Genomic DNA, 24,355 nt, shown 5'->3' with positions numbered 1-24,355 from the left:
CAGCGAGACCAAACACTGATATACTGTACAGGCCTGATAAACTGGATTATTTATTACTTTTACTTATTCAATATTTCATGCATGTACTGATCAATGAGTGCTGCAGGTTTACACACACAAAATGTTAATTTGATTTTTGAAGTTGGGTCGTATGAGGTGCTTGGCTATAGTAGTGGCATTAGCTTCCAGTCATTTCTGTGAAAGTTGATCCTGTGGTTATTACGAGCTCAGAGAGATTAGCGGCATAATGGCTGTAGATGGGAATGATTTATCTGCGCAGTTTAACGAGTTTTAGGCACGATGGGTGACAGTGTTTGTTTTACGGACACCAGCTCTCTGTGGTCCACTCAGGGGAAGAAGCTTTTTTTATATAGTATAAACCTCTCACATTCTTTCATATTCTTTAACATTCAATTTTGCAAGAAACTGTTCAGACGTGCAGACAGGATGGGGTACAGCACAGGTGGTTCAGTTTCTTAGTTCTGGTAAAATCTTTGCAACTTGTTAAAAAAAAAAACCTAATAAAAAGAAATACTTCCATCTGTCTTATAAAGCTTGCAGTCTCTCTCACCTTATCTTATGGACAACACATTTGCTACACAGACATGATACTGCAGCTGTATGGAGTGTATTGTGCTCTGTAATGCATCTTTATAAGGATGTTAAGGACTACACTAAGCTGACACATCCATCTGGGTGTGTCAGCTTAGTGGAAAGCTTCAATAGGAAACGTTTGGGAAAAGGCAAAGGCTTTGAAAATAACTCGGAGTGTGATTAGATGAATGTTCTGTCTGTCACATCTCTACGGGCCGGTCAGAGCAACAAAACACATGATGTAGCTGCTATCAAGCTGCGTGTGCACAGCTACTGAGGAATAACGCGAAACATGGCAATAGTTAGAACTGAATACTATCACATTATTGGGGAAGTTTAGAAAAAAATACTGAGATTAAAACTTTATACTGTGTATCACAGTCCATCCACCCATCCATCCATCTTCAAGCTCCAACATATATTTAGTGTTTTTATGAGGAAAAAAAAAAAACAAAAAGAAAAAAAAACATACTCCTATAAACATATATTACTAAAATAGAATGAAAAAAAAAGTTGAGGATTGGAAAGGAGCGTTCTTCTTATTATTCAGGAGATATTTTCAATTTTGGGTAATGTTTATTTATACATTTGCTTGCACACAGATTTCAATTTAATTCAGCTCATTTGCTAATAGATTTCTGTTTTGCCTAGTTATGGCAAATGATTTGCCTTTGAAATAATTTCCTCTCAACCCTTGATCATTGATTGATTGACCTTGATTAGGCTATTTCAAATCTAATTCCAGCTAAGTAACTTAAGGTTTCAGTAAACATGCATTAAATAATTACAGGTATCCTATCAAATTCAAACAGTCAGTATATCCCACTCACATTTCCAAAACGGTTCCCAAAGCAGTCTACCAACTCATTTGATCAACCTGGAAGTAGTATCCGCTGTCCACAGCCTTCAACAGCCAACGAGAGCCTGAGTTGTTGAGAGGTATCCGCCTCTCTTGTGTTTTGCCCAAATCGAGCCAATAGGATGCAGCCGTGTTGATGACTGACGTTTCCATCAGCCAATAAAATTCCAAATACGGATACCTGCAGCTTCAGTGGTTCTTTAACAGCCTAGGAGCAGGAGCAACCCGCGGGAACTCAAACAGGCAGAGGAAAACGAGTGGCCAGACCCATACGGCTGCCGTGCGTCAGCCGCTATATGTCGGTTTTTACTCATTTTTAGAAGTATTTCGGCACAAATATGACGAAGAGGACGAAGAAAACTAAACACACTGTCCCAGAGCCCCTCAATAGCGGAGACAAGGAACAGGAAAGAGACGAATCAGAGGGAGAAATGTCAGAGGAAGTGGACAGGTGACTCTCAGCAATATTTGTCTCAAATAACGGACGCTTTTGTGTAATAAATGTTGAAACATTAGGTGATGTACACGAGTCAGTCTGAAATGTTCGTCTTTTATTTTTAGCTTGTTTTCCCCTTTCATGAGCTCCATTGAATCTCCAGAGCTACTTTTGTCGGTGGTGGTCGGGGTGAAAACTTTTACTGTGAGTGTCCTGTTGAGCTGTGGGGAGGGGGGCAGTCTGTAAAAAAACATACAAGCTTCATTGAAGAGGGGATACACTAACGACTGTTATCGCCATGATAATGGTATTAGCTTTAGCTTCATGAGTTAACTACAGGTATCACCAGGGCCGTTATTGTTATTTTACACTTATTGTAAAACTATTCTAAGAATGAAAAAAAACACCCATAAAATATCAATTTGGGTGTTTCAGAAGCATTTTTCCTTCAATTATCCATCTTTTGTTTTTATCATTATCTTAACTTCCTTGAGGAAGAGGAATGAATGTAATTGCTGAACCACAAAAGTGTATATATTTCCAGTCAGACTGACACAGATGGACCTTCCAGATGCACAAAGACAGAAGAATTTTATTTTATTTTTTTTTTGAAGGGAAGCGCTACTCGATAAACACTGTCTGTATGATCTTTTTAATGTACACTAGCCCTGACAGGCCAAAAACCAGCCCAGCCCACTGGGAATTCACCTGGTTTCCCAGATTACCCACTCCAGGTCTGGGTATTACAGATATTAAGCTTAGTAATATTGATATAGGATCAATCATATGTATAAAGAGAAGCTGTAGGAGCCAGCCTTACCTGTAGTTTAGCCCTGAATTTTGGGTTCTTAGAGCACATATAAAATTTATGGCATGATTCTATTAAAGAAAAATACTTTAGCAGAAAAGTGTTCAAAGATTCTGCTTAAACTGTACAAACTTGTTTGTATATTCTGCTGATATATATTGCCTACATAGAGATTGAAATATTATCAGCAGAAATTTTCATAGCTGCTGACCTTGATGATTAACTCTGAGGTATTTTCTGACCGTACTGATGTTATGCCATCAACACAGTGTATTCCTTCACCACACCTCAAGGGGGAAAGCATGATTTTTTTTTTGCTTTTGTCTAAAAAGTAAAGAAAACCCTGCAACCCATCAACATATTCCAAATGTTACATTTTTTTTTAAATTGCTACATTTTTTGCACAATCCACAGTGATATTCATTCCCTGCTCACATGAACTGTAGCTGAACCAGACAGCAGCAAAACAGCCATGCTGCCCTTTGCTTGAAATCATATTTCACAAATAAGTAAAAGTTGATCTTTTTATCTTCTCATGACAGGCAACCGTCTGATGTAGGGTCAGATTCAGAGTGGGAGCCACCCCTAGTCAGCAAGCGGCCCCGTGGAGGAGAGGGGCAAGAGAGTTCCTCAGTTGCAGAGTCCAGTCCTCCAGCTTTCAAGAGATGCGCTTCTAGCAAAAAGAAACCTAGAGGCACACGGAAGGGCAGGGGGCGTGGACGGGGGAGAGGCATCAACAGCAGCAGTAGTCAAGCATCATCAGAAACACCTGGACAAGGATGGAATGGTGTTGATGTCCCAGACATCGTCCCACCACAGCCCATCTTTAGACCAGCACGCACACCGGGACCCCAGCTTATTCTTACATCTTCTTACACAGCCCTGCAGCTGTTCCAGCTTTTCCTAACCAAGCCTTCTCTAAAGACAATAGTTCAAAATACCAATGACTTTGGCATAGCTTACTACGCAAAAATCTCCTCCCCCTGGACTGACTTTACCATAGAGGACATGTATTCATTCATGTCCTTACTCATATACATGGGTTTGGTAAAATGCACCGCATTTTTAGATTACTGGAAAGACAGTAACCTTTACAACTTCCAGTTCCCGAGACAGGTAATGGCTGTAAAGAGGTTCCTCAGGATAAACCAGGCTCTTCACCTTTGTAGCCCAGAGGCGGATGCTGAAAATGAGAGGAAGAAAGGCACAGCAGATTTTGATCACCTCTGTAAAATAAAGCCACTCTATGAGGAGATAAAAGAGGCTTGTAAAAGGAGCTATCATCCCAGCCAGGAAATTGCCATTGATGAGAGAATAATTGCCACAAAATCACGGACTGGTCCCAAGCAACACTTGAATAACGACTCTGTTCGTTGGGGATACAAGCTCTTTGTTTTGGCTGACTCCAATAATGCATATACTTGGGACTTTTTTGTGTATGATGGAAAGATGGAGAAGAAGAGTGGTAAGGGGCTTGGTTATGACTCAGTGATGGAGCTGATGGATTCACGTTTGCTCGGCTCTGGCTACAAGCTGTTCGTAGACAGCTTTTTCACAAGTCCTGCTCTTTTTCGTGACCTCCTTGAGAAGAAGATTTGGGCATGTGGAACCATTCTTAAGAACAATTCTGGCTTTCCAAAAACAGGAGTCGATGGTCTGGATTCAAAATCTCCCCGTGGCAGCATACGCTGGATTAGGGATGACTCAGTCCTCTTTCTCCAGTGGAGAGATGCAAAAGAAGTCTTGCTGTGTTCGACTCTCCACACCGCACACACAGACGACAAAGTTAAAAGGAGGGTCAGGAATGCAGAAGGGCAGGGGGTGCTGAAGGATGTCTCAATTCCACCTGCAGCCAAGGACTACAACCAGTACGTATTTGAACATGGTGTGCATGCTGAAAAGTAATAGTGTTCTTGCTAAATTCATTTTTTGGTGAACATCTCTCACTATTTCTCCTCTGTCATCCAGATTTATAGGTGGAGTGGACTTCTCTGACTCCCTCATAGGGTACTACAGCGTCAACCATAAAACCCGGATGTGGTACAAGACATTCTTTTACCACTTCATGGACGTCGCCATAGTGAACGCCTACATCCTCCACAAAGAGATCGCAAAAAGTAAAGGAGAGGTACCTCTGCCTCAGAAGGCATTCAGAGAGACCCTCGCACAAGAGCTGGCAGAGGTGGGGTCACGCCCCAAAACCAAACCCATGCCACCTCCTGGTTCAAGTGGAGCCAGTCACAGGCTGGTACACATCAGCGGGGACAGCACTGTTGGCCGACGGACTTGCAAACTCTGCCAAAAAAAGACCCCAGTGAAGTGCACCTCTTGTGATATCCCTTTGTGCTTCGTCCCTGCTAGAGACTGCTACAATGAGTGGCATGCTGCTCATAATCTATAGATTAGCTTTTTTCTTATGTTAATGCTTTAAGTTACAAAAATGCTCAATAATAAGGGTGGATTTAAACTAATGCATTCATCATTATGTGCATATTTTTCCAGATGAGACCTTTTGAATAGAAAGAGAGACGAGATCATAGTTTAGAAATAGCACAAGTGCATAAAAATGAGCAGAATGCAGGAAATAAAATGTTAATGATGGAATTAAATGGGGGACATCTTTTTCCTTTAGTGCACACATGGTGTGCGTGCATAATTTCAGTTTTTGTGCACGTGTAATTTTCATACTTTTCCTCCTTTGCCAATCACACCCCTAATTCTCGCTTTCAGACGTGGCGAAAATCTGTCAGGGTTAGCAGCTACGTGAGTCTGGCAGTGCAAATGTTGACCCTTTAGTTAGATCAGACTCAACTGGCCTGACCAATGGTATTTCTCAGATGCACACCAACGTCCGCTGTCTGCATCAGCTGCAAAGCACTTGTCCATCTGTTAACAGCGAGTGTCAGTTTCTCGGTTATTCAGCAACTCAAAAAATGACAAATTTTGCTGTGATCTTTTACAGCAAACAAAATGAAAGGATTCTGATATCTCAGCATGATGCATATTCAATCTAAAATCTATTCTGAAGACAACCCTAGAATAGTTACAAAAAAAAAGACTTTGGATCAACCATTTCTGATGAGATTTGGGTTACTATTTAGTAACTGTGGTTAATGAGGTGCATATTTATTGAATAAAATTCATAAGTCAAAATTAAGTAAAAAGCAGAAGTGGACAGAGCTGAGCAGCCAATCTCTATCTGAAAAAGTCAAGTGGGGTTACAGTGTAACCACATGTCCTAACGCGAGTGAGCATTGGCGAAAAAATCAGTTTGTTTGTTGACTCCTTTTGTAGTATTCTGGCAGCCTGCAAGCTGTGCAGCAAAACACAGAGCAAAATTTCCCCTGTTGCCCCATTCCTATTTTTCTCTTTTGCTTGGGTTGGCAAAGGGAAGTTATAGCCAAAGAGAGATGACAAGGTACCAGGAGTGTCCGGTCAATATTTCCTAGATTTTCATTCACTTTTGTCTCTTAAAAGATCTTGTTGGGTTTTTTCTCTCTTTTAAAGAGAAGATAAATGTACATTAATAATAACCATATCTGTGTTAAAAATGTTTTACTTTGACTTTCCTTTACATGAAGACAAAACAATCTGGCTCTCAGCCAGCAAAGGTGTGATAATGCAAAACATCACATTTGAGTTTCTCCTGATTCAATGTCATTTTTGTCTACAGTTAAAAATGATTTTAGATGTGTTGTGGACCACAAGCGTGCAAAGCTACACAGTGATGTCTCATGCTTGCATGCAGTGAACATACAGGGGTTATAGGGGGTCAAGGGGTGAACCCTTGGCATCTCTCCTGTCCTTGTTTTTTTTGTCTGTCAAATTGTCAGTGAAATTTACATGGTGTAAAGGCACAGTATGTAATAGAGCTGAATAGGCCTCAGTGAAGTGGGTTCCCTTGAGAAGGCTGCAACAGCTTTTTAACATAGAAGTGTTAAAATCTTCTTGCAAATTTCACAAGGACCAATACTGGAAAGCTTAAAGAGGTTTGATGAGATGTGTACTCAACTAAATTACAATTAAAGCACTTCGCTTACCACACATGACAAAAGGAGCATGTCATGGCATGTGTCATAGTAATCCTTTAGTCTCCATTGTTATCCTGGCTATTGTCCAGCACTAGTAAGTAAATTCTGGTCTGTCATCAAAACAACGACAAAAGATGACAAGCAGAGACCAGCACTGATCAGCTTTGCAAACCTCTGCTGTATTCTTTCCAGTTTAAATTGAGGGCTCGGTTCAATAAAAACAGCACTCCTTTGGTGTATTTATCAAACAGTATATTTGAAATGCAACATCTGTATCTCATTAGACGCACAATACAATAAGGCACATTCTGTTACTGTTATAAAAACAGGAATTTCTCTGGCTTTGAAGATTTCAGGACATTTTTAGGATAATTTAAGAACTTAACCAAAAATCTATATAATGAAGGAGTAGTCTGTTTTTAATACACATAGATTTTTCAGCAAAGGAAAGGTCTTAAAGTCCCAGTAAAATGATGAAAAAATCTTTATTTTAGGTTTGTTGTATGAGTGGTTACTATGTTTTAAACCACCAGGTCAAATTTCAGTCATTGAAAAATGTCACTAATTTTAATAAAATTAAGCTTCAAAATCATGAAAACTGAGGAAGTAAAATCAGCTCTAGTATGGTGTGGGCTTGTCAGTTGAGTGAGCGGAAGCCACGCCCACTCACAAGAAATATGCTCCTCTCAAATAAAAAAAAAATGCTTCTGATCAGAGCAGCTTACTGGCTCTGTGCCAGAGCAGAGAGACCAGTTGGGGATTAAATTTACTGTTTTCTGGCACAAGTCTCTCTGTAATGACACTTTTAATGACCCGTAGTTCACTGTAGCTTATAGATTTTGTAAATTTATCCCACAATGAACAAAAACACAGCATGTAGCTGACTGTTAACTTTCAAAGAAGGCAGTGGCAGGCATTTATATCATTGTAGTGTTAGGGAGGTGGGGTTATTCCCCTATCTAGACTGGTGATGGCATGGGCACCTATATTTGCACTTTCCTAACTACTTTCTAATGGACTAAATAATAATAATGATAATAATAAAATCTGTTTTATGTAGATCTCAGTGTTTTCATGTTTACAGCAGCCTTATTCCAACATATCTAGTGTGCACAGACACAAAGTTTGGATTTCACTTTACAGGGACTTTGAATTCACATCCATCCACATCCTTGATTTGACTTTGGTCTGAAAATAGATGTCTATCTTTAAGGATGATTGGAGAATCAGCACACTGGGGGTATGCTGCCAGGCTGTTCTCATGAGTCAGTGGACCAACAGAGCACCATAAGCCTGCTTCTTAAACTGTATCAGACTATATTTAGTTTATACTGAGTTGATGGGAGACTTAATGGGAGATAAAACTCCCTCCTATGGGATCTTAAGTTTTAAACATATTAGACCTCGAAGCAGTTGTGCTTTGACTTTAATCCCTGCCCCTCATTATTGGGTTTACCTGTAGTCCAGAGAGACAGTTGAGCAAAGTGTGCAAGTTGACTGTAATAAAAGCTAAGGAGAAGTCTATAAATAAAGACTAGTGAGGGGATGGGAAGGTGACGGCACACTTTAAGGCTGGCAGAGGATTTTAGGCCTGATTCTTTCCTCTCAGCGTTTGAACATCCTGCCTTAGTTTTTCTTTGTGGTCTAAATTGATTTTTTTATTGACTTCATTGTGCCTCGCAGCTGCAACAAAGTATGCAGAGTTAATATTTTAAGCTTGGATAAACTATGCACTACAACTTCCTCATAAGACTGCCCGTTGAACCCTTTATAATGCAAACGCATCTACTGCAGTATTTTGCACAGCTGTTGTTGCTTTGTCAGCTGCTCTGCTGATAAAACAAATCTTCCACGGTGCAAGGGATTGTGGGCCAGAATATCCAAAAAGCATGCTGGTTTTTGTACTGCAAAATGTAGTCAGACTCAGCAGGACATTATGGAGGTTTTGATGCATTGCATTCAACATGCATGCCTCATCATTCATCTGTGGAAGTGGGAGCACTGGTATGCAGTCTTAGTCTTCCTCTGAGTTAAGTTTGCTTTTTTCTTTTTTGGTTTTCATGATCTCTGCCTACTATCATCATTGATTTTCTGCTCACTTCCAAGATTTCTGTCCAACTTTAGGATGCTTTTCTGGTTTGGTCCTGGACTTGATCACCATTTTATAAGCCTTCTTCAGGATAACATAGTTTCAAATTCAACAACTTTGCTCTCATAGTTTGTATTTGAACTCATCTTTAGGTCTTTTTCCAACACATGTATCAGATTTGTTCTTATTTTTCCTACATGGAAGAGTTAAAACAATGCAGAAACAAAACACTGGGCACTCACATACGCACGATTTGATACAAGAGTGGAGGGAGTTATTTGCATGAATGAAAATAGGATAAGTGAGTAAACTCCCAATATTAATGCGTTCAGATATGTGCAAACTGGCAACCACATATGTATGTCTGTGTGCCAGTTTGGCACAGCAGATCTTTGGTTGTGCGCCATGTTCTGTGTTTTCCTGCTTTACTGCTGCTTGATGTAGTTGTATTTTAGAGCAAATAAAGTAGTTTATTCTGCTTTTGAAATTACACAAAACATCAAAAACGAACCTGCTCAACGTGCTGACAAAAACTCAACCTGCAGCAGTATGTAAAAAGAAGCCCAGTTCTGCGGGAAAACCGCAGACCTGGCAACCCTGCTTTCAGCTCAGAGGAGAAGCTACACAGCAGCAGGGTGTGACTACGGATTACAAGCGTCCAGATATGAGGAAAAAACTGATATGATGTAAGTGTAGCTAAGCTGAAAGAAACAGCATTTATTAATAAATCAAACAGTCAGATAAAAAATATTTTACCTAATAATTTTTGCCTAGATTAAAAATGTTAGTGGATTCTAAAAGTGCTAAATTAAATGTTCACTATCCTGTAATGGAAGGTGTGTGTAAACACATCTGAAATTATAGACATAAAATTGCCCATAACAGATAAAAAACTGGTAATAAAAATAATGCTGTTATGCGCTCTATATGTCAGAAGTCCACCTTTAAATTACTTACGATTATTGATTGTTGGACATTTATAAATCGATTCAGAATCTTCCACCTCCATATCACGATGCATCTAAGAATCAATTCTTTTCTCCCACCTCTAGTAGATTCCTGTGTTTTTTAATAATAATGTAAAAGTTTAAACTTTTTGGAGTACTTACTTATTGATCCCTGCATTTAAAATTTAAATGATACAATTATTATCCATCCTAATACATAAAAACGGTCACATGGCAAATATTTTAGTTGAAACTGTGCTCACAATGCTGTCTTCAGTTATGATTTAAAGGAGGAAAGACTGGAAGAAAAATGTACTCAACTAGAAATGTTGCTGAATAAAATTCACTTAAGTAGGAGAAAAATAACTGTTCTGTAAATTTACTTAAGTAAACTGAAAAATTAATTCACTTAAAGATTATTTAAGGGAGTAATAAATAGTTTTCTTACTGGAGCAGTGCAGTTAAAAGACAAATATCTTTCAAAACAACAAGAGAATATAAATCCCCAACTAGGTCGTCTAATTGAAAGCACACCTTGATAAATTACCTGCAGTGTAACTGCAAATTTGAACCTACTTAGAAGCCACTCTATGTGCTACTGTCTGGTGCAGCAAATAGCTGGCTGCTCTCACATAAGTGATGGAAAGCTTGGACCACCATTTTTTAAGTTTTATTTTTTGTTAGATGCTTTGTAATGTGACCAAAGTACGATCATTTAATAAAAAAAATACCAGATTAAAACCAGTGGTTTAAAAACACTTAAAAAAGTGCTGGTAGGCTTACACAAAAAAGCTTAAAAGAGTAATTAATGTAGACATGGCACTGGCCTGTGGTTGCTGTGGCCCTGAGGTGTGTGGAGCGTCGCTTATTTTTGTGCACAAGAGTCAGAACCCGTACCTGCACTCTTATTTTGTGGGTCCCGGGCTGAAATGGTTGAGAGCCCCTGCTTTAGGCAATTAGACAGGAAAGCTGTATTTTTCAGCTGTTCAATACTGGTCACAGTAAGCATCATGTTGGCACATTTTATTGGTTAAATTTGTAAAACCCACTGACAGATGTAAAGGATGACCAATAACACTGATTTATTATTTATTACAATCATGAAAAATGGCCCAGTGTTAGGAATAAGTTGTACGTAGACCAACTACCAACATATGCCGCTGACGGTCACCAGTTAGCATGATTGCTTGTTAAACCATAACACCTGCTCAGCAGTCTTATTAATGAATGCTAAAATGAGCAATCTTGAACATGCTTTATTGTCCTTTTTAATGCCAAATAATATTTTACAGCTCCTCAGTGGACTGCAGACTGAAGCAGATCCTGAAATAAGACCTCTTTTGATAAATAGGGAATGCATTGTGAATTGGTGAACAGTTTGTAGGGAATTGTGTTGAAAGATTCACATTTCTGTGATAGATACCAATGACTCTTTGGCTCTACAGCATCCACTCATTGGACTATAGGAGCCCACTTCTGCCTATTCAGTTCCTGGAAATGTCACAATCCTAGTTTACATAATTTCTCTATAAGGGCCAGATTAAAATCCCATTCAATCCAGATGGCTGGGGAATTGAAAGCTAATTGCAATGAGCTTTTATCACATTATGTGAATACATTCATTCATAAGCAGCCTGATTACATCCTATATTTCCTTTTTATACCCCAGCCCCCTCCCCTATGCTGGTTCTGTCCTGCTGAATCCAGCTACAGATCCTCATTGGCCTCCTGTTTTTTTTTTTTTTTACAAGCAGCATGAGCCATAAAATAGTCCAGTCCACAGTGTTTTATAACATGAGGATTCTCCATTGATTGTGACAAGGGGGACATGTGTGTGGGATTTGGGGGTCCCAAAGCCATGTAAGTCCCTGTAGTGACCTAGATAGAGGCGTCAAGGGAGGATGTGAAGGAATAAGAGCAGAAACAAAGCGCTGACAGGGAGAGGGGCTGAGGGAGATAGATGAAGATTTCAGAGGAATGGACGGTCTCTGGAGTTAATAAACAGGGCAGGGCGACATGGACCAACAACAATGGCTTAATATTTTCAGCTGAATGACAATAAACAACATTTATTGTAATATTTTCTAGCTGAAGTGTGTTTCACAGCTTTATCTCTTGATATTCTGTGAGAAAATGAATGTCACAATACCAGATTTACAAGGTTTGATTTGATTGTAGTAAAAATCAACTAATGTTGTGACCTCATTGGTACCATGGCAAAAGCTGGGCAGTATTTTCATTTTTGGTTATCAAATATTGCAAATAAAATCTGACACACCATCTAAACAGTCCAAAAACATGAAGAACATTTCTGTATACTGAGGTTGTCAACATTTCTGTAGCCGACTCCTAATCACCCAGGGTTTCAAAACAATCAAATCATTATTTTACTGACCAGTGATCTCACAAAGTGCTGATATTTTGTTATAACTTTAACTGAAAGAGAGACAGCACTTTCTAAATTGCACAGATATGTTGGCAACATTTAGAAAAGTAGATGGAAGTAGCAAACGGTGTCCGGCCCATTTTTTGAGTTTTGTGTTAAATTATGTCAGTTTTGGCTTTTTTTCTATTGCTTTTTTGTGTTATTCCAATACACGTAAAGGATATAAACACATTTATACCAAAAACATTTGTAATCGCAACAATTTCTGGGAGAAATTGTGTATTGTCTGGAAAAATTCCAGGGGTGCCAATACTTTCGACCATGACTGTAGGTACCTTTCATAACACTCAAGCTCACCTTCCAAGGTAAAGTTAAATCAACAGAGGATCAATAAAACTAACAGCAACTGAAAACAGGTTGGTCGAACCAGGATTTGAAAATAGACAGTTTATTTTACTGACGTCTGCTGGGAGAGAGTTCCAGAGGCAGTGAGCACAGAGCGGCTGTGAATGTTTCCAATATATTTGTAGAAATTCAGAAAGAGTGGCTACAATTTTTATGTCCCCATAACAGTTACTGCCAGGGCCAGAAGTTTAACATTTTCAGGTTGTGCAACTGTCTGTGTGTCCGTCTGGACATTTATTGTGTATAAGATACTGTAAGAAAGCTTTTCTACAAACTCAAGGATGAACTGATGAGATTCTGGTCATCAGAGATCAATTTCCTTGACCTCATATCCATCCCTTACTTTTGAACATCGTCTCTCAAGAACGCTTTTGAGTCATTTTCTTCAAAGCTTACTAGACTTTGAAAATACAAAACCACGGCCTCATGACATGTCCTTTTGAGAATAAATAAAGGTTTGAAATGAAATGGAATGAAATGTGACGCGGGTGAAGCAGCTTTAATGCATTGATTTCAATTAAACTGAGCTAAAAAACAAGCTGCAATGCAGCATAAGGTGGTGCATTCATTTCCCCTGTAGCCCAATTTTTATTTTCTTCCCTGTCACTGGCGCAGAGATGGATGAAGAACAACGAAGAGGAAGATGAAAATGTATCAGGAGTGTCCCACATGAAGATCTTATTCAGAGTTGTGCATTTATCATATATACAATGCTTAACAAATTTATTAGACCACCCTAACCCTAACCAAAGTAAGGTTTATGCCACAGCTGCCCTCAATTAACAGCATTGATAATTACCACAATCATTTCTTATGTTTCTGCAATGGTTAATACACCAATATGTAGAAGCTATTTAACCCAAATGATATTTTTAATGCTAAAATAGAATAATTATTGTTATCCAGGAATTTTCAAATTTACTGATTTACAAAAAAACTGACAAAATAGTAAAGCACATTAATATTTCTTGATTAATATGTCAAATTATAGTTATTTACTTGCATTCCTGAACAGAAGAAATAGTTTTCGTGGTTGAATGTTATGCTTGATTAATTTCTGACTTCTCAGAGAAGCCCAGTGAGCTGGCTCAAATTTGAGTTAATTCAGTTTGAAATCCCTCATTCCTGTTCATTCCTGCTCACTGTAAATGAAAGAGTCCGCGTCAAAGCACCTGATGATGCTGGATGGTCTTTGAGACAAATATGACAAGTGGTCTAATAAATTTGTTAAGCACTGTATGTTCGACTTGTGTTATTCTCTGACTTGTGTCAACACAAAGGCAAAACCTTCAGTTCAAAGCTGTCAAAGGCATGTTACTACAAATCATCACATTTCTGATTGTCTGTATTCAAAATAGGAGTAGTAGATGCTGTTTACAAGAGCAGCCTTTAATTTAAGTGCAGAGACTTAGGGTGCATTCACGTTAGGCCCGATTGTTTCGAAATGTGCTGCAGAAAAATCCCCGCAATCGCCCGGCGTGCTTCCGCAATAGCAACATCTATCCGTGCTTGGACCCACTTGTGTATGTTGTCAGGCTGATATAGGTGGCGGTATGCACAAAACTGGTTTATAAACCCAACAAGGAGGAGAAAGAAGAAGAAGCTACCACAGCAACCACTCAGGTCATGACCTGAGCAAAGTTTATGTTTTAACCCAGCGAAAAAGTCTAAATCACTTTTTTAAGATGCCAGCAATGTCGATTAAATGGGGTTGCGCTTCACAGATAGCACAATTTTTGAGGTGACGGGAGACTTTTAGGGAGACTTTTATTGCCATCTCATCTTGTTAACTCCAACTTGTGTTCTTCTGTTAGGGAAGTCATAACAGACCGTTTGTTGTCTTGATTCGGATTATTTCCGCCTTTTATTGAGGAAAAATGTGAACAAACTGCCATAGCGGGGACAGATTGAGACTGCATCCACTTCTCATTCGAACCGTGCTGGGTCCACCTGAATCACGTCCAAGATCTCCTCCCCAAGTGGGCCCAGGTGAGGTTTGTTTGCATCCACAGTGACCAAATGAACCAGACTTTTGGCTCAAGTGTACTCTGATCCGGGACTAGGCCCTTAATGTGAAGCAACCCATAAATTTGACCCTCTCATTGTTGTACTCCCATTGTCTGGCAGTTGTTCTAGTCATTTATTCTAAACCATGAATTACCCAGTACCAGGTATGATGGACTTCCTTTTCTTTTTTTAACAGTATCAAACCAGTATTAATATTATTTCAGTTTTTATTTATAATACAAGTTCTCCTCAATAAAATAAAATAAATATTAAAAATCATAATTCCCCATTCAGGCTAAACATTTCTTATAGATTATCTTGTGGTCAACATATTAGTGTTAATGGTTTCTACTGTAAACCTTTTTTTAAATCTGAACATTAGATCTATCATTTTTTTTAATCATTCATCATTGCTCTCATCAATAGTCAGATAAAGTCAGAGAAAATGTATAAAATGATGTCAATGCAAAATAAACTATATTGATGTAAACGATATAGTCTTATATCTAGTTATAAAACACAGTGGTATATTTTTAAAAATGCCATATTTCCCATCTCGATTTCAGAGGGATGTTTGGTCTTGAGTTAATGAACGGAGGATAAAACACTTCTCACCTCTCTCATCAGATCCCTGCTCCTCTAATGTGATGTTGCTTCCACAGCCAGGGGGCACTCTGACCCCTTTTTTTTTTCCTCCATGCTTTCCCACTGAGCCCCTGGCCCAAGGTCATGCTTTTTGCACATGCTGGCAGCCCTGCATCCCCTCCAGCTTAGCATTAGTATTCTGCTAGCCCACCAGCAGACCACAATGTAAGGGAATGAAACCTCCTGTCTGCTCCTCAGCCTTCTCTCATGGCTCATTTTGACTCCTGATGAGACCGTTTGTTATGGAATTGATGGAAGACGGCGCCAGGCGTATGTGTGCATACGTGTTGGAGCTTGGGTGTTTGATATTCAAGGCTTTTGCGCCCAGACAGATTAATAAGTACTTTATTAAAACCTCTGCCGACCCATTTTCTCATAATGAGATGAATTTGGCCAAAGCCACGTGCGTATGTGCCAATAATAAACCTCGTCTTTTTAATGATGCAATCACTGCTTATTCTGAACGTGTCAACACAGTGTTCTTCCAAAACAAGTTATTGGATTTTTCAAGGCCTGAGTCATATTTCTGATGATGTAAAATCCTCCGTGCTTCTGAAATAACACACACCGCCAATAGCGTGGTTCCCAAAGTAAAAATCCCATTCATTTTCTCCACAGGGGATCTGATTATTAGCCAAACACCCAAGGTAGACTCAACATGAGCAACTTGAGTGTGAAACAACGGCTGATACTCATGTAGATGATACAAGCTCGTATGATATCAACCATGTTGTAAGAGAAAAAAGTATGGGTTATTGGGGATCTTTGGCAAAAGAACTACACTACCCACAATCCTCATCTCTCACATTAATGTACTTGATTAGTGTTTCCTTAAAAATGTTAAGTGCCCTTGCAAACTTTGTCTGTTAGTTACCTAATGACTGACTCTAGGGAGTTCAGTGAGTCCTCTTTCATCTCCTAGTCTTACCCTCTGCATCAAACTCTACTGAGACAAGCTAACTGGCTTCTTTTGAGCTGACAGCTGGTGTGTGAACTAGTGCCATACTTCTTATACTTCTGTCTAACTTTGGCGGTGAGCCAAAGTTAGATAGCACTGACAGCAGCAATCAGGATGCTCTGTGGATGTGGAATAGACCTGATGTTTCCTGTTGAGAGTTATTTTATTAATAGATGGACTTTGATACTATTCTAAGGTGAAAATGTTACGCGTTGCTGCTTTAAATGTATTTCATTATTGAATAACAGAGTGAATAATAGGATGGTTTATTTTCATCCTGCTGTATAATAAAAAAGAGGAGATGTAGAGGGACAAATGGAGCATAAACAAGCATTAAAAACCAAATAAAAAGGAACTAAAGAGGTATAAAGGATAGCAAAAGAAAGCAGCTCAGGGGAGCCGTCTATTTTTTGGCTGATTATCAGCTGATTTTGGCCGATGTGAAAGCCGGACTTTGATGTAAACCATTTGTACTTTTGTCTCAAAGCTGCTAAACGCAAACATGAAAAACATTCATGGTGAGGGATTAGGAGGCTTAATTAAGCACAATCATTTGTGCTTTGAAGGCTTTACAAATTAATTATCATAAACATCAACATTAATGAAAAATCATACAGAAAGAGTTGTTTTTAATCTCAGCTGGAGGCACCAGCAGACCTTTGATTCAGACTGGATTTTAGAAGGAAGTCTTTACTGCTAATTCTTTGTATTTGGCAAACGTGCTTTAACTACATTTGTTCATAAATCACCGTTGTTCATTTCAGATCAAACATTTAAGTTTGATTTACGGTTGCAGATGTTGCTTCAAGTTTATGCCTTCATTTGGCCATTTGTGATTATGAGTCTGTTGATCAGTTCTCATGTATTTAATTTGAATAAAAAAGATAATTATCTTTAAAATGGCACTTTATTTTTGAATTAAGTAAAAAAAATGTGCATGCAAATGTCTGTTAAACCATAGAGTAATCTGTCCTCATGTCCATACAGCCAGTGCAGTCAGTCCATAATGAGGAAGCATGGTGGAATTTCTTAAACCAGAATTTTTTTGTGCAATTTAACCTTCTGTCCACATGCAAACAGTATGTAAGGCCACTGAAAATGCACCTTTTTGTCAACTCCCTCCAGGTTAAAAATTTTTTAGGAACTGTTTACAGCATCTGGATGAAAAAAAAAAAGACCAAAAATGGGTATTTGGGCACATTATGTCACACTGTGCACTGGTTGCACCCTTGCTTGATGTCAGTGGTGTATGACGTGCTGCTGTTATTGTTGCTAATTGGACTTTCTCCCCACTACGTTGATGAACATGGCCTGGATAGACTACAGAGGTCACTGCTCCTTCATTCAGTGCTTTAACGACATTAACCCTGCTGAACATCACTGCCTCTGGAAAAGACCCAGTGTGGGTTGATGGAACAACTTTGAAAATGAAATGTCCCTGCAGAGAAGCTATGAGGACATTTCCACATCAAGGACATCATAGCTGAACAGCTTTATTACTTTCTTGGTCCATCCTTGGGGCCCTTGGGATGGGGTGAGTGGGTATTTGGGACAGGTTGGTCAGTGGCTATGGGTTGGATGTGATGTGTTTTATTTTAACTTTCTTTTACTTGTGTTGTGATGACTGAGAACAGATAGATAGCCCTATCTTGATTTTGCACGATTTCTTTTGGCCTATTATTCACTTACCTCTGCTCAATATCGCTGCATGTGTATGCAAATAATCCCTCTCTCCTGTATATTTACTTTTAATGGTACACAACACTATGCACATCCTTATTATGAACTTTCTTGAAAAGAATAAAAAAATTGATCACAAAAAAGGATATCGTTGCTGTCTCCGAGAGAGCTGGACTTATTAAAATAAACTAGTTAATTGTAATAAAAATACCACTGCTGTTGAGATGTAAATTCTCATGATACACAAAATACCTAACATGAGCTTGCACATATTCAAATCCGGGATTTTTAATGCCTTAATATTCAATGTTTAATTCCTGTACATTGAAAGCCAAACTAACCAGATTTCCTTGTCGCATAAGCATACTTGGCCACTAAAGCTGATTCTAATCTAAAAAGATTGAACCAGGTCTGAAAACAGACCAGACCAATCAGTGCCATTTGAGGAGAAAGAGGCAGTAGGTGTGGGCGGGGTTTATTTGTGTTGGATGTCTAAAGCAATGGCTGCCCCTGGTGTAGGAGGTAGCTCAGATGATGCTTTAGTATAGCAGTGGTTTTATGAGAACTAAAACACATTCATTCAATCAAAATCATAGGCCAAAATGCTTGGTCCTGGAAAAGTAAGACAGCAGCATTTTGACAGCAGGTAATATTCTGGATAAGTCACTGGAAATGAGTAGGCCGGGTGCATCGTGCAAAAGATGCCAGGCTGGCTCTTCGTACACACACTGAAATGGCCTCAAACTCACATTTTCTGCAGCATTTTTATTTATTTTACTAGCTCTTGCTTCCTGAGACAATGAAAATCAGTGTCTTTAGGCTGTTTCAGGGTCTGCAGTTTCAAATGTACCAGTTGGGGATTGAGTATAAGCTACTCAATTTCCAAATTAATTCACGGTTCAGACATGGTTGCCATAGTGTCAGAAAGTTGGATGCAGGAAAAAAAACTGAAGCTAACTTCAGACAGGCAGTCTTCCTTACAAAGCCTTTAACACAGCTGTGTGATGAGGCACGCAGAGCTGCGGACATGAAATCTGAGCTGTCTGTAAGAAGATACTGAAAGCCTTCATTGTTCTCCTGCATCTCAGCGGAATATGTGGCAGAACAAACATGGCTATCGACAGCAGAGTCAGAGAAGTCTGAACAGAAATGTTCCTTTTCCAGGCCGAGGAAGCACATCAGAGGAAGCCTGTGAGTGTGTGAGTGGAATGAGAGGAGAGATAAGTGTGTGTAAAAGGCTCGCTCAAAGACGGATTTAAAGCACTGGCCTCATTATAAATGCACACACATCAGCGTTAAGCTAATCTAGTCCATACTGGTGAATACCACTTATCCTACATAACACTTCTTCCAGGTGTAAAGGCATGATGTGCTTTAAATGCATAGGTTTCTTTAGTGCCTGACATACTTAAGCACTTCTGCTGCCATGCCTTTTAATGTCGTACCATTTATATTGACATTTCTTTCCAAATTTTCAATGCAGACACTTACAGGGTTGTGCCGTTTTATACCACAGATAACGTTTTATGAATGTGGGTTATTGGATTTTTTTGTGGATGCAGACATATTTGGGACACTGTGTGTGGATTATTGGCATCTTTTCTTGGCTGAAGGGGATCCTCGCTCTGCCTTTCTTTTTAAAAGCCTTCATTATTCTCTGATGTATATTTTATAGGATGTTTTTGGTGTCTGCCACTCGTATTGTGATTGCAAACATTCCTCCCACTACTCTGTGTTAAATTTGGCAGCTTTTTGAGTTTAGTCTTGGTTTTGAGATGAAAAATTATCATTAGTTTTAGTCACATTTTAGTCATTTTCACCCTTTACTGTTTTATTCAGCTGCATGGTGGCGCGTAGATGCCTCACAGCAAGAGGCTCCTGGTCTGACTCCTGGTCAGACAGGGCCTCGGTATGTCCTCCCCATGCATGTCTGGGTTCTCTCAGGATGCTCTGGCTTCCTCCCACAGAACAAAGATGTTCTCTTTTGGTTTCATATTAAAGACCTGGGCCTGGATCCAAATACATTTGACCCCCAAAGTGCAGTCCATCTGAGCAGTGTGAACCCTAGTGTACCATACTTGGCCACAGTGTCTGAGTCCGCTTGGTGGGGTTTGGACAAATTCCTGTGCAGTTGGGCAATGTTCATGAAGATGTGAATGTGAGTTGAATGATTATTTCTCAAGGTCTCCTGTCTCTTTAAACTCACCTTGTCTCACAGCATAGGCCCATTTTATTCTCTGAGCTGCATGGTTCATGTAAAAGTTGGAAGAAGGTGGTTTTGGTGTCTCAGAAACAATACAAATATTCATATGCATTTTCAGGATGGACTCTATTGCAAACACAAGGCATAGACAAATGTCAGCCTGAATACCTGCCACGGTTGTCTCTTCTTTCTTCTTGGCAGATTTGCAAACAGACTGCATGCATACCGCTACCGACTGTATTGAACAGAGTGCATAAGTAAGTGCATCTACAGAGAACAATATTACAAATATAGGAGCAGACCAGTGGGGGAGAGGGGAGCAATCCCGCTCAGACAAGGTATATAGCAGTCATGCCCAGGGCTGTAGTGGAGCCTGGAGAGGTGCATACTAATACCTTATCCCTTACATTTCTTGAGTGGCCCATTCTGCAAAGGATAACCTCTGCGCCGACTATCTCCTCCTTACGTATTTTGTCGTATCGACACCATTTAAACTTTTAAAAATGTTTTTTTTTTTTTTTGCCATCCAACTGCAATGACTTTTCTCATTTCTAACTTTTATAATTTTTGAAATATTTAACTTTATTTAACAATCTTAAACAGATTGCAAAATTTCACAAATCCGCTCTTTCTTCAACTCCTCATAACTTTGGCACTCCTTGGGCTATTTTCACTTTTCTACTATCATACTCTTGAGCTTCTAGTGCTCCTTTCAGCTATTTTAAATACTTTTTTATACTATTTATACTGTTTCAACATTTTGTTTTTTTCTAAAACTAAAATAACATTATTTCAGATGTGTCAGCTCTTCGAATCCTATAAAACTCTTTCAACTTGTAAGACTTGTAACTTCAGCTCTCTTCCACGTACAGACTTCATTTTTGCTTTTAAACACAGACAAACTCTTCAGCTATTTAGGAATGATTACATTTTTGATATGTTCTGTAGATTTCTAATAATCACTGATCAAACTTCATGAAGATTTTGGCTCTCTCACACATTTACAGTGGAGTAGATGGAGAGGCTCTGAGTGATGACATCACTGCTAGAGTGGGCCAGAGCTCAGGATGTCAAAGCAAAACTTCCCAAACAAAGAAAATATTTGCTCTCAGCATCCCCATGCAATTTTAGCTGAAATTGCATTTTTATAGTTACATGTAAAGTCAATGTAAACGCACATCTACCACTTGGGGCGTGAACGTCACAGATGTGTAGAGCAAATCGTGAATAGAGTGCGTAATGAGGCGAATTCATACCACTTTCAACTCACTATTCCAGAAGTTTTCACAGTGTGGGAAAGTGAGCCTCCCCAAAGAGAAATAATCGATTCTGTTGACCCCCACCCTCATAAAAATTTGATTTAAATAACTAGAATTTCAAACATTTATGTCTCATCTGTAAGCATTTTATTTATTTTTTTAATATTTATTTTGGGCATTTTTGTGCCTTTATTTGATAGAGGAGAACAGTGGATAGAGTTGGAAACAGAGACAAGAGCAGGGGAGACACGGTAAAGGCCCTCAGGCTGGATTTGAACCCGGGCCATTTGTGAACCAGGGGTTGGGTTTTAAACCACTAGGCCACCTGTGCCCCAGCATTTTATTTTAACATTTCTATATTTTTGATAGTTTGGTCTGCATGTGTTTTTGAACATCTGTCTTTCCCAAGCAAAACAGTTATTTAGTTTCAGTAATGCATTTACGCGGATATTATTATGCTCCAAGATCTGATCTAGTGGGAACTATGAGTTTGCAACTATACAGCTGATGCAGGATTGCATAACTGCCGCTCATCCTCCACCTTCAGCCTTTCCCTGTACTCGCTTTTGATCATTGTCTGTACTAAAAACCTGCTCTTGCACAGGCTGTCTGAGTGTTAATGGTGCTAAATGTCTCAGTGACCAAAATTCCTTTTACTCCTTGTCAAAAAAAAAAAAAAAAAAAAAAAATTGGTTTGGTCACTACCAAAACCTTACGCTGCTACATGTTTGTAAATCTTTGCAAATGAAACACTGTGGACTCTGAGCATTATCAGGACCAATGCAGGAAAATGCTAACCTTAATAGTCGACTCTAGTATAGTCTCTACATTATCAAACTGTCCAATTTGCCCCATGCACAGCAGAAGATAGCCAAGCACATCACCTTTCCTGGTTTATGGTTCTGCCCCTCACCTTAAGTCCTATGGCATTCCCCAGGGCAGGCCGTGAGGAGGTTGGATTGCCTGGTAAGTCATGAAAACATTTGTCTGTCACTTGAGTTTCAAAGCAGCAACCCTCTCATTGAAGCTCAGTCATGTTTGTTGATGACTGACTGAAATGCCAGAAGGAAGCACCCTCCCCTCACATGTCTCTTGACCACTTACTTAACCACGATTTGAGCGAGTTATTTTCACAAATTAAAAAAAAAAAAGAAGACAGTCAACCTCCTTTATGCATGCGTTAAGATGCACTTATGACTCACACAAGTCATGAGTACGAGTTCAGGAGTTGCTTTCAGTCAACCTTTTTAGCTCATAAGGTAATAAATGTATTATTTCTGAGGAAAACACTCGTGTAATAACGTGGATTAGTTGGTCTCTCTCATCTTTTCTCACCAGATATTTTGCCCTTTACTAAACATGATGTTTTGATTTCCCACTGATGTCTCAGTGGGAAATATTATGATGCATCACAACCCAGCTTACCAGCCATTACTGCTGCAAACCTCTGTATGATCTGTCATCACCTACCAGTTTCTGCGTGGCGGGGGTGAGGTACGTCTCTTCGTAGCTGTCGTCGTGGGCCGTCCAGCTGTAGGACACCAGGAAGAAGAGGATGGGCGGGTGATAGGTGACCTCTGGGCGATCCCAGCGCACCACCAGAGCGCTGCTGTTCACGTGCTGCACCTTCATGTTGATGGGAGCGCTGCTGCAAACTGGGAAAACACAGAGATATAAGGTTAAGAGAAGGAAGGATGATGCACCAGATTGGATTAGAGGCTAAAGGAGGCAAAAAGGGAAGAAGAGGACAAAGATTACGGGATAAATATGACAGTAATTAAGAAATAAAGGGATAGAGAAGGGTAGTTGAGATGCTAGTTGACAGAGGAGATGAAGCAGGAGAAACAAGAAGGCAAAGAAACAGAGGGAATGTAAGTTTCGTAGAAGGTTAATCAAAGAAAGTAAGTAAAAAAGTTCAATGGATGAAAAGAGGAGGAATCAGAGGATGGAGATGAAGAGGGGCAGCCAGATTAAGGCATTAAGAAAGGAGGCTGTATAAAAGGCAGGAAGAGGACAGATGGGAGGAAAAAAGGACGTGAAAATGAGGTGAGATTGAAGGCGGGAGAGGATAAAAGAAATGGAGGGAAGGAAAATGAATTGGGAGACAAGATGAAAGCAGGAAGATATCTGAGAGAAAGGTGGAGGAGGAAAGGAGGAGTGAGGAATTAAAGTGAAGTAAAGGGAAGAGGAAAAGATGGAAGGAGAAGGGTGAAAATGGGAGACAAATAGAGGGGTGAAACGGAGGAGAACAGAGGTAAGGAATGAGAATTAAAGGGAGAGAGACAAAGAGAGATTGTTTAATGACAGGATACATGCTTTAGCTTATCTTTCTAACACACAGACACGGAGATGGAGAGTGTGAGCCGTATTCATGATGTGTTATTAACATGGCTGTGAGACACAGTGATCCAAACACACATGAATCATCTCCACATATAAACACTCAGATTTTGTCTGAAGGGTCCAATAAAACCAGCTCATATAAAGTCGCCCTCGGGCAAAATGCAGCTGACCTACTCCTCCTTCAAATATCTGCCAGTGTATCTGATATATGACTGCAGACTATTATTTTAAATTTGACAGTACCCTCTCCTAAACACAAACCCCCCTTTACTGTGATAGAACCTGCCTGCACTGGCTGATACTGACCACTAGATGTCTCTGTTTGACCTGGGAGATGTTCAGCTTGGACTCAGTGGTGTTTTATTTCACATCTGATTGTAAATATTTTATAAATACTACTGTAAATTCTTGAATACTGTCTGGAGACTTGGCCTTTGTCTGAGTGAGGTTTAAATAACACAAAGGCTTTTTCACATTGTCCCTGTTAATGTCAAATATGGCTCCATGTGTCTTTATCTGCTTCAGTTTCAGGTTTCTGTGTGTTTTGTTCATGGAAAAATCAGTACAATCCTCTGCCACGTTAAATTTAGCTTTTAATTTTGCTCAGTTTTATCCACTCAGATACAAATACTGGTGTTTTATACATTTTAATTTATTATTTGTGCCATTTTGGATTTGCAACATGAAATTCATCCATGCTGCTCA

General features: G+C 39.4%; 2 protein-coding genes across 2 annotated transcripts in view; one reads left to right on the top strand and one right to left on the bottom strand.

The window, feature by feature from the left end:
* Positions 1 to 24,355, bottom strand: part of LOC121507021 (receptor-type tyrosine-protein phosphatase gamma-like) — a 769,028-nt gene that overhangs the window by 77,983 nt on the left and 666,690 nt on the right. The window contains exon 9 of the mRNA XM_041783136.1: positions 22,778 to 22,962. Coding sequence (XP_041639070.1) covers positions 22,778 to 22,962 — 185 coding nt within the window. The remainder of the gene's footprint in view (positions 1 to 22,777; positions 22,963 to 24,355) is intronic.
* On the top strand, positions 1,734 to 6,184 carry LOC121507022 (piggyBac transposable element-derived protein 4-like). The gene is made up of 3 exons (XM_041783138.1): positions 1,734 to 1,904; positions 3,240 to 4,565; positions 4,666 to 6,184. Exons 1-3 carry the CDS (start codon positions 1,792 to 1,794, stop codon positions 5,096 to 5,098), a joined length of 1,872 nt encoding a protein of 623 aa, XP_041639072.1. The 5' UTR covers positions 1,734 to 1,791; the 3' UTR covers positions 5,099 to 6,184.

Source organism: Cheilinus undulatus, linkage group 3 (genome assembly GCF_018320785.1).
Source record: "Cheilinus undulatus linkage group 3, ASM1832078v1, whole genome shotgun sequence".
In the NCBI taxonomy this organism is placed as follows: Eukaryota; Metazoa; Chordata; class Actinopteri; order Labriformes; family Labridae; genus Cheilinus; species Cheilinus undulatus.
The sequence above is the reverse complement of the archived record's forward strand: the minus strand, read 5'-3'. Positions and strand labels throughout refer to the sequence as shown.

What these genes read in the sequence shown, in the direction of transcription:
- LOC121507022 (XM_041783138.1), top strand. Translation starts at nt 1,792, where the DNA reads ATGACGAAGAGGACGAAGAAAACTAAACACACTGTCCCAGAGCCCCTC. An exon ending in ATGTCAGAGGAAGTGGACAG is followed by an intron (nt 1,905 to 3,239) that starts GTGACTCTCAGC and finishes TTCTCATGACAG; the next exon opens with GCAACCGTCTGATGTAGGGT. An exon ending in GCAGCCAAGGACTACAACCA is followed by an intron (nt 4,566 to 4,665) that starts GTACGTATTTGA and finishes TCTGTCATCCAG; the next exon opens with ATTTATAGGTGGAGTGGACT.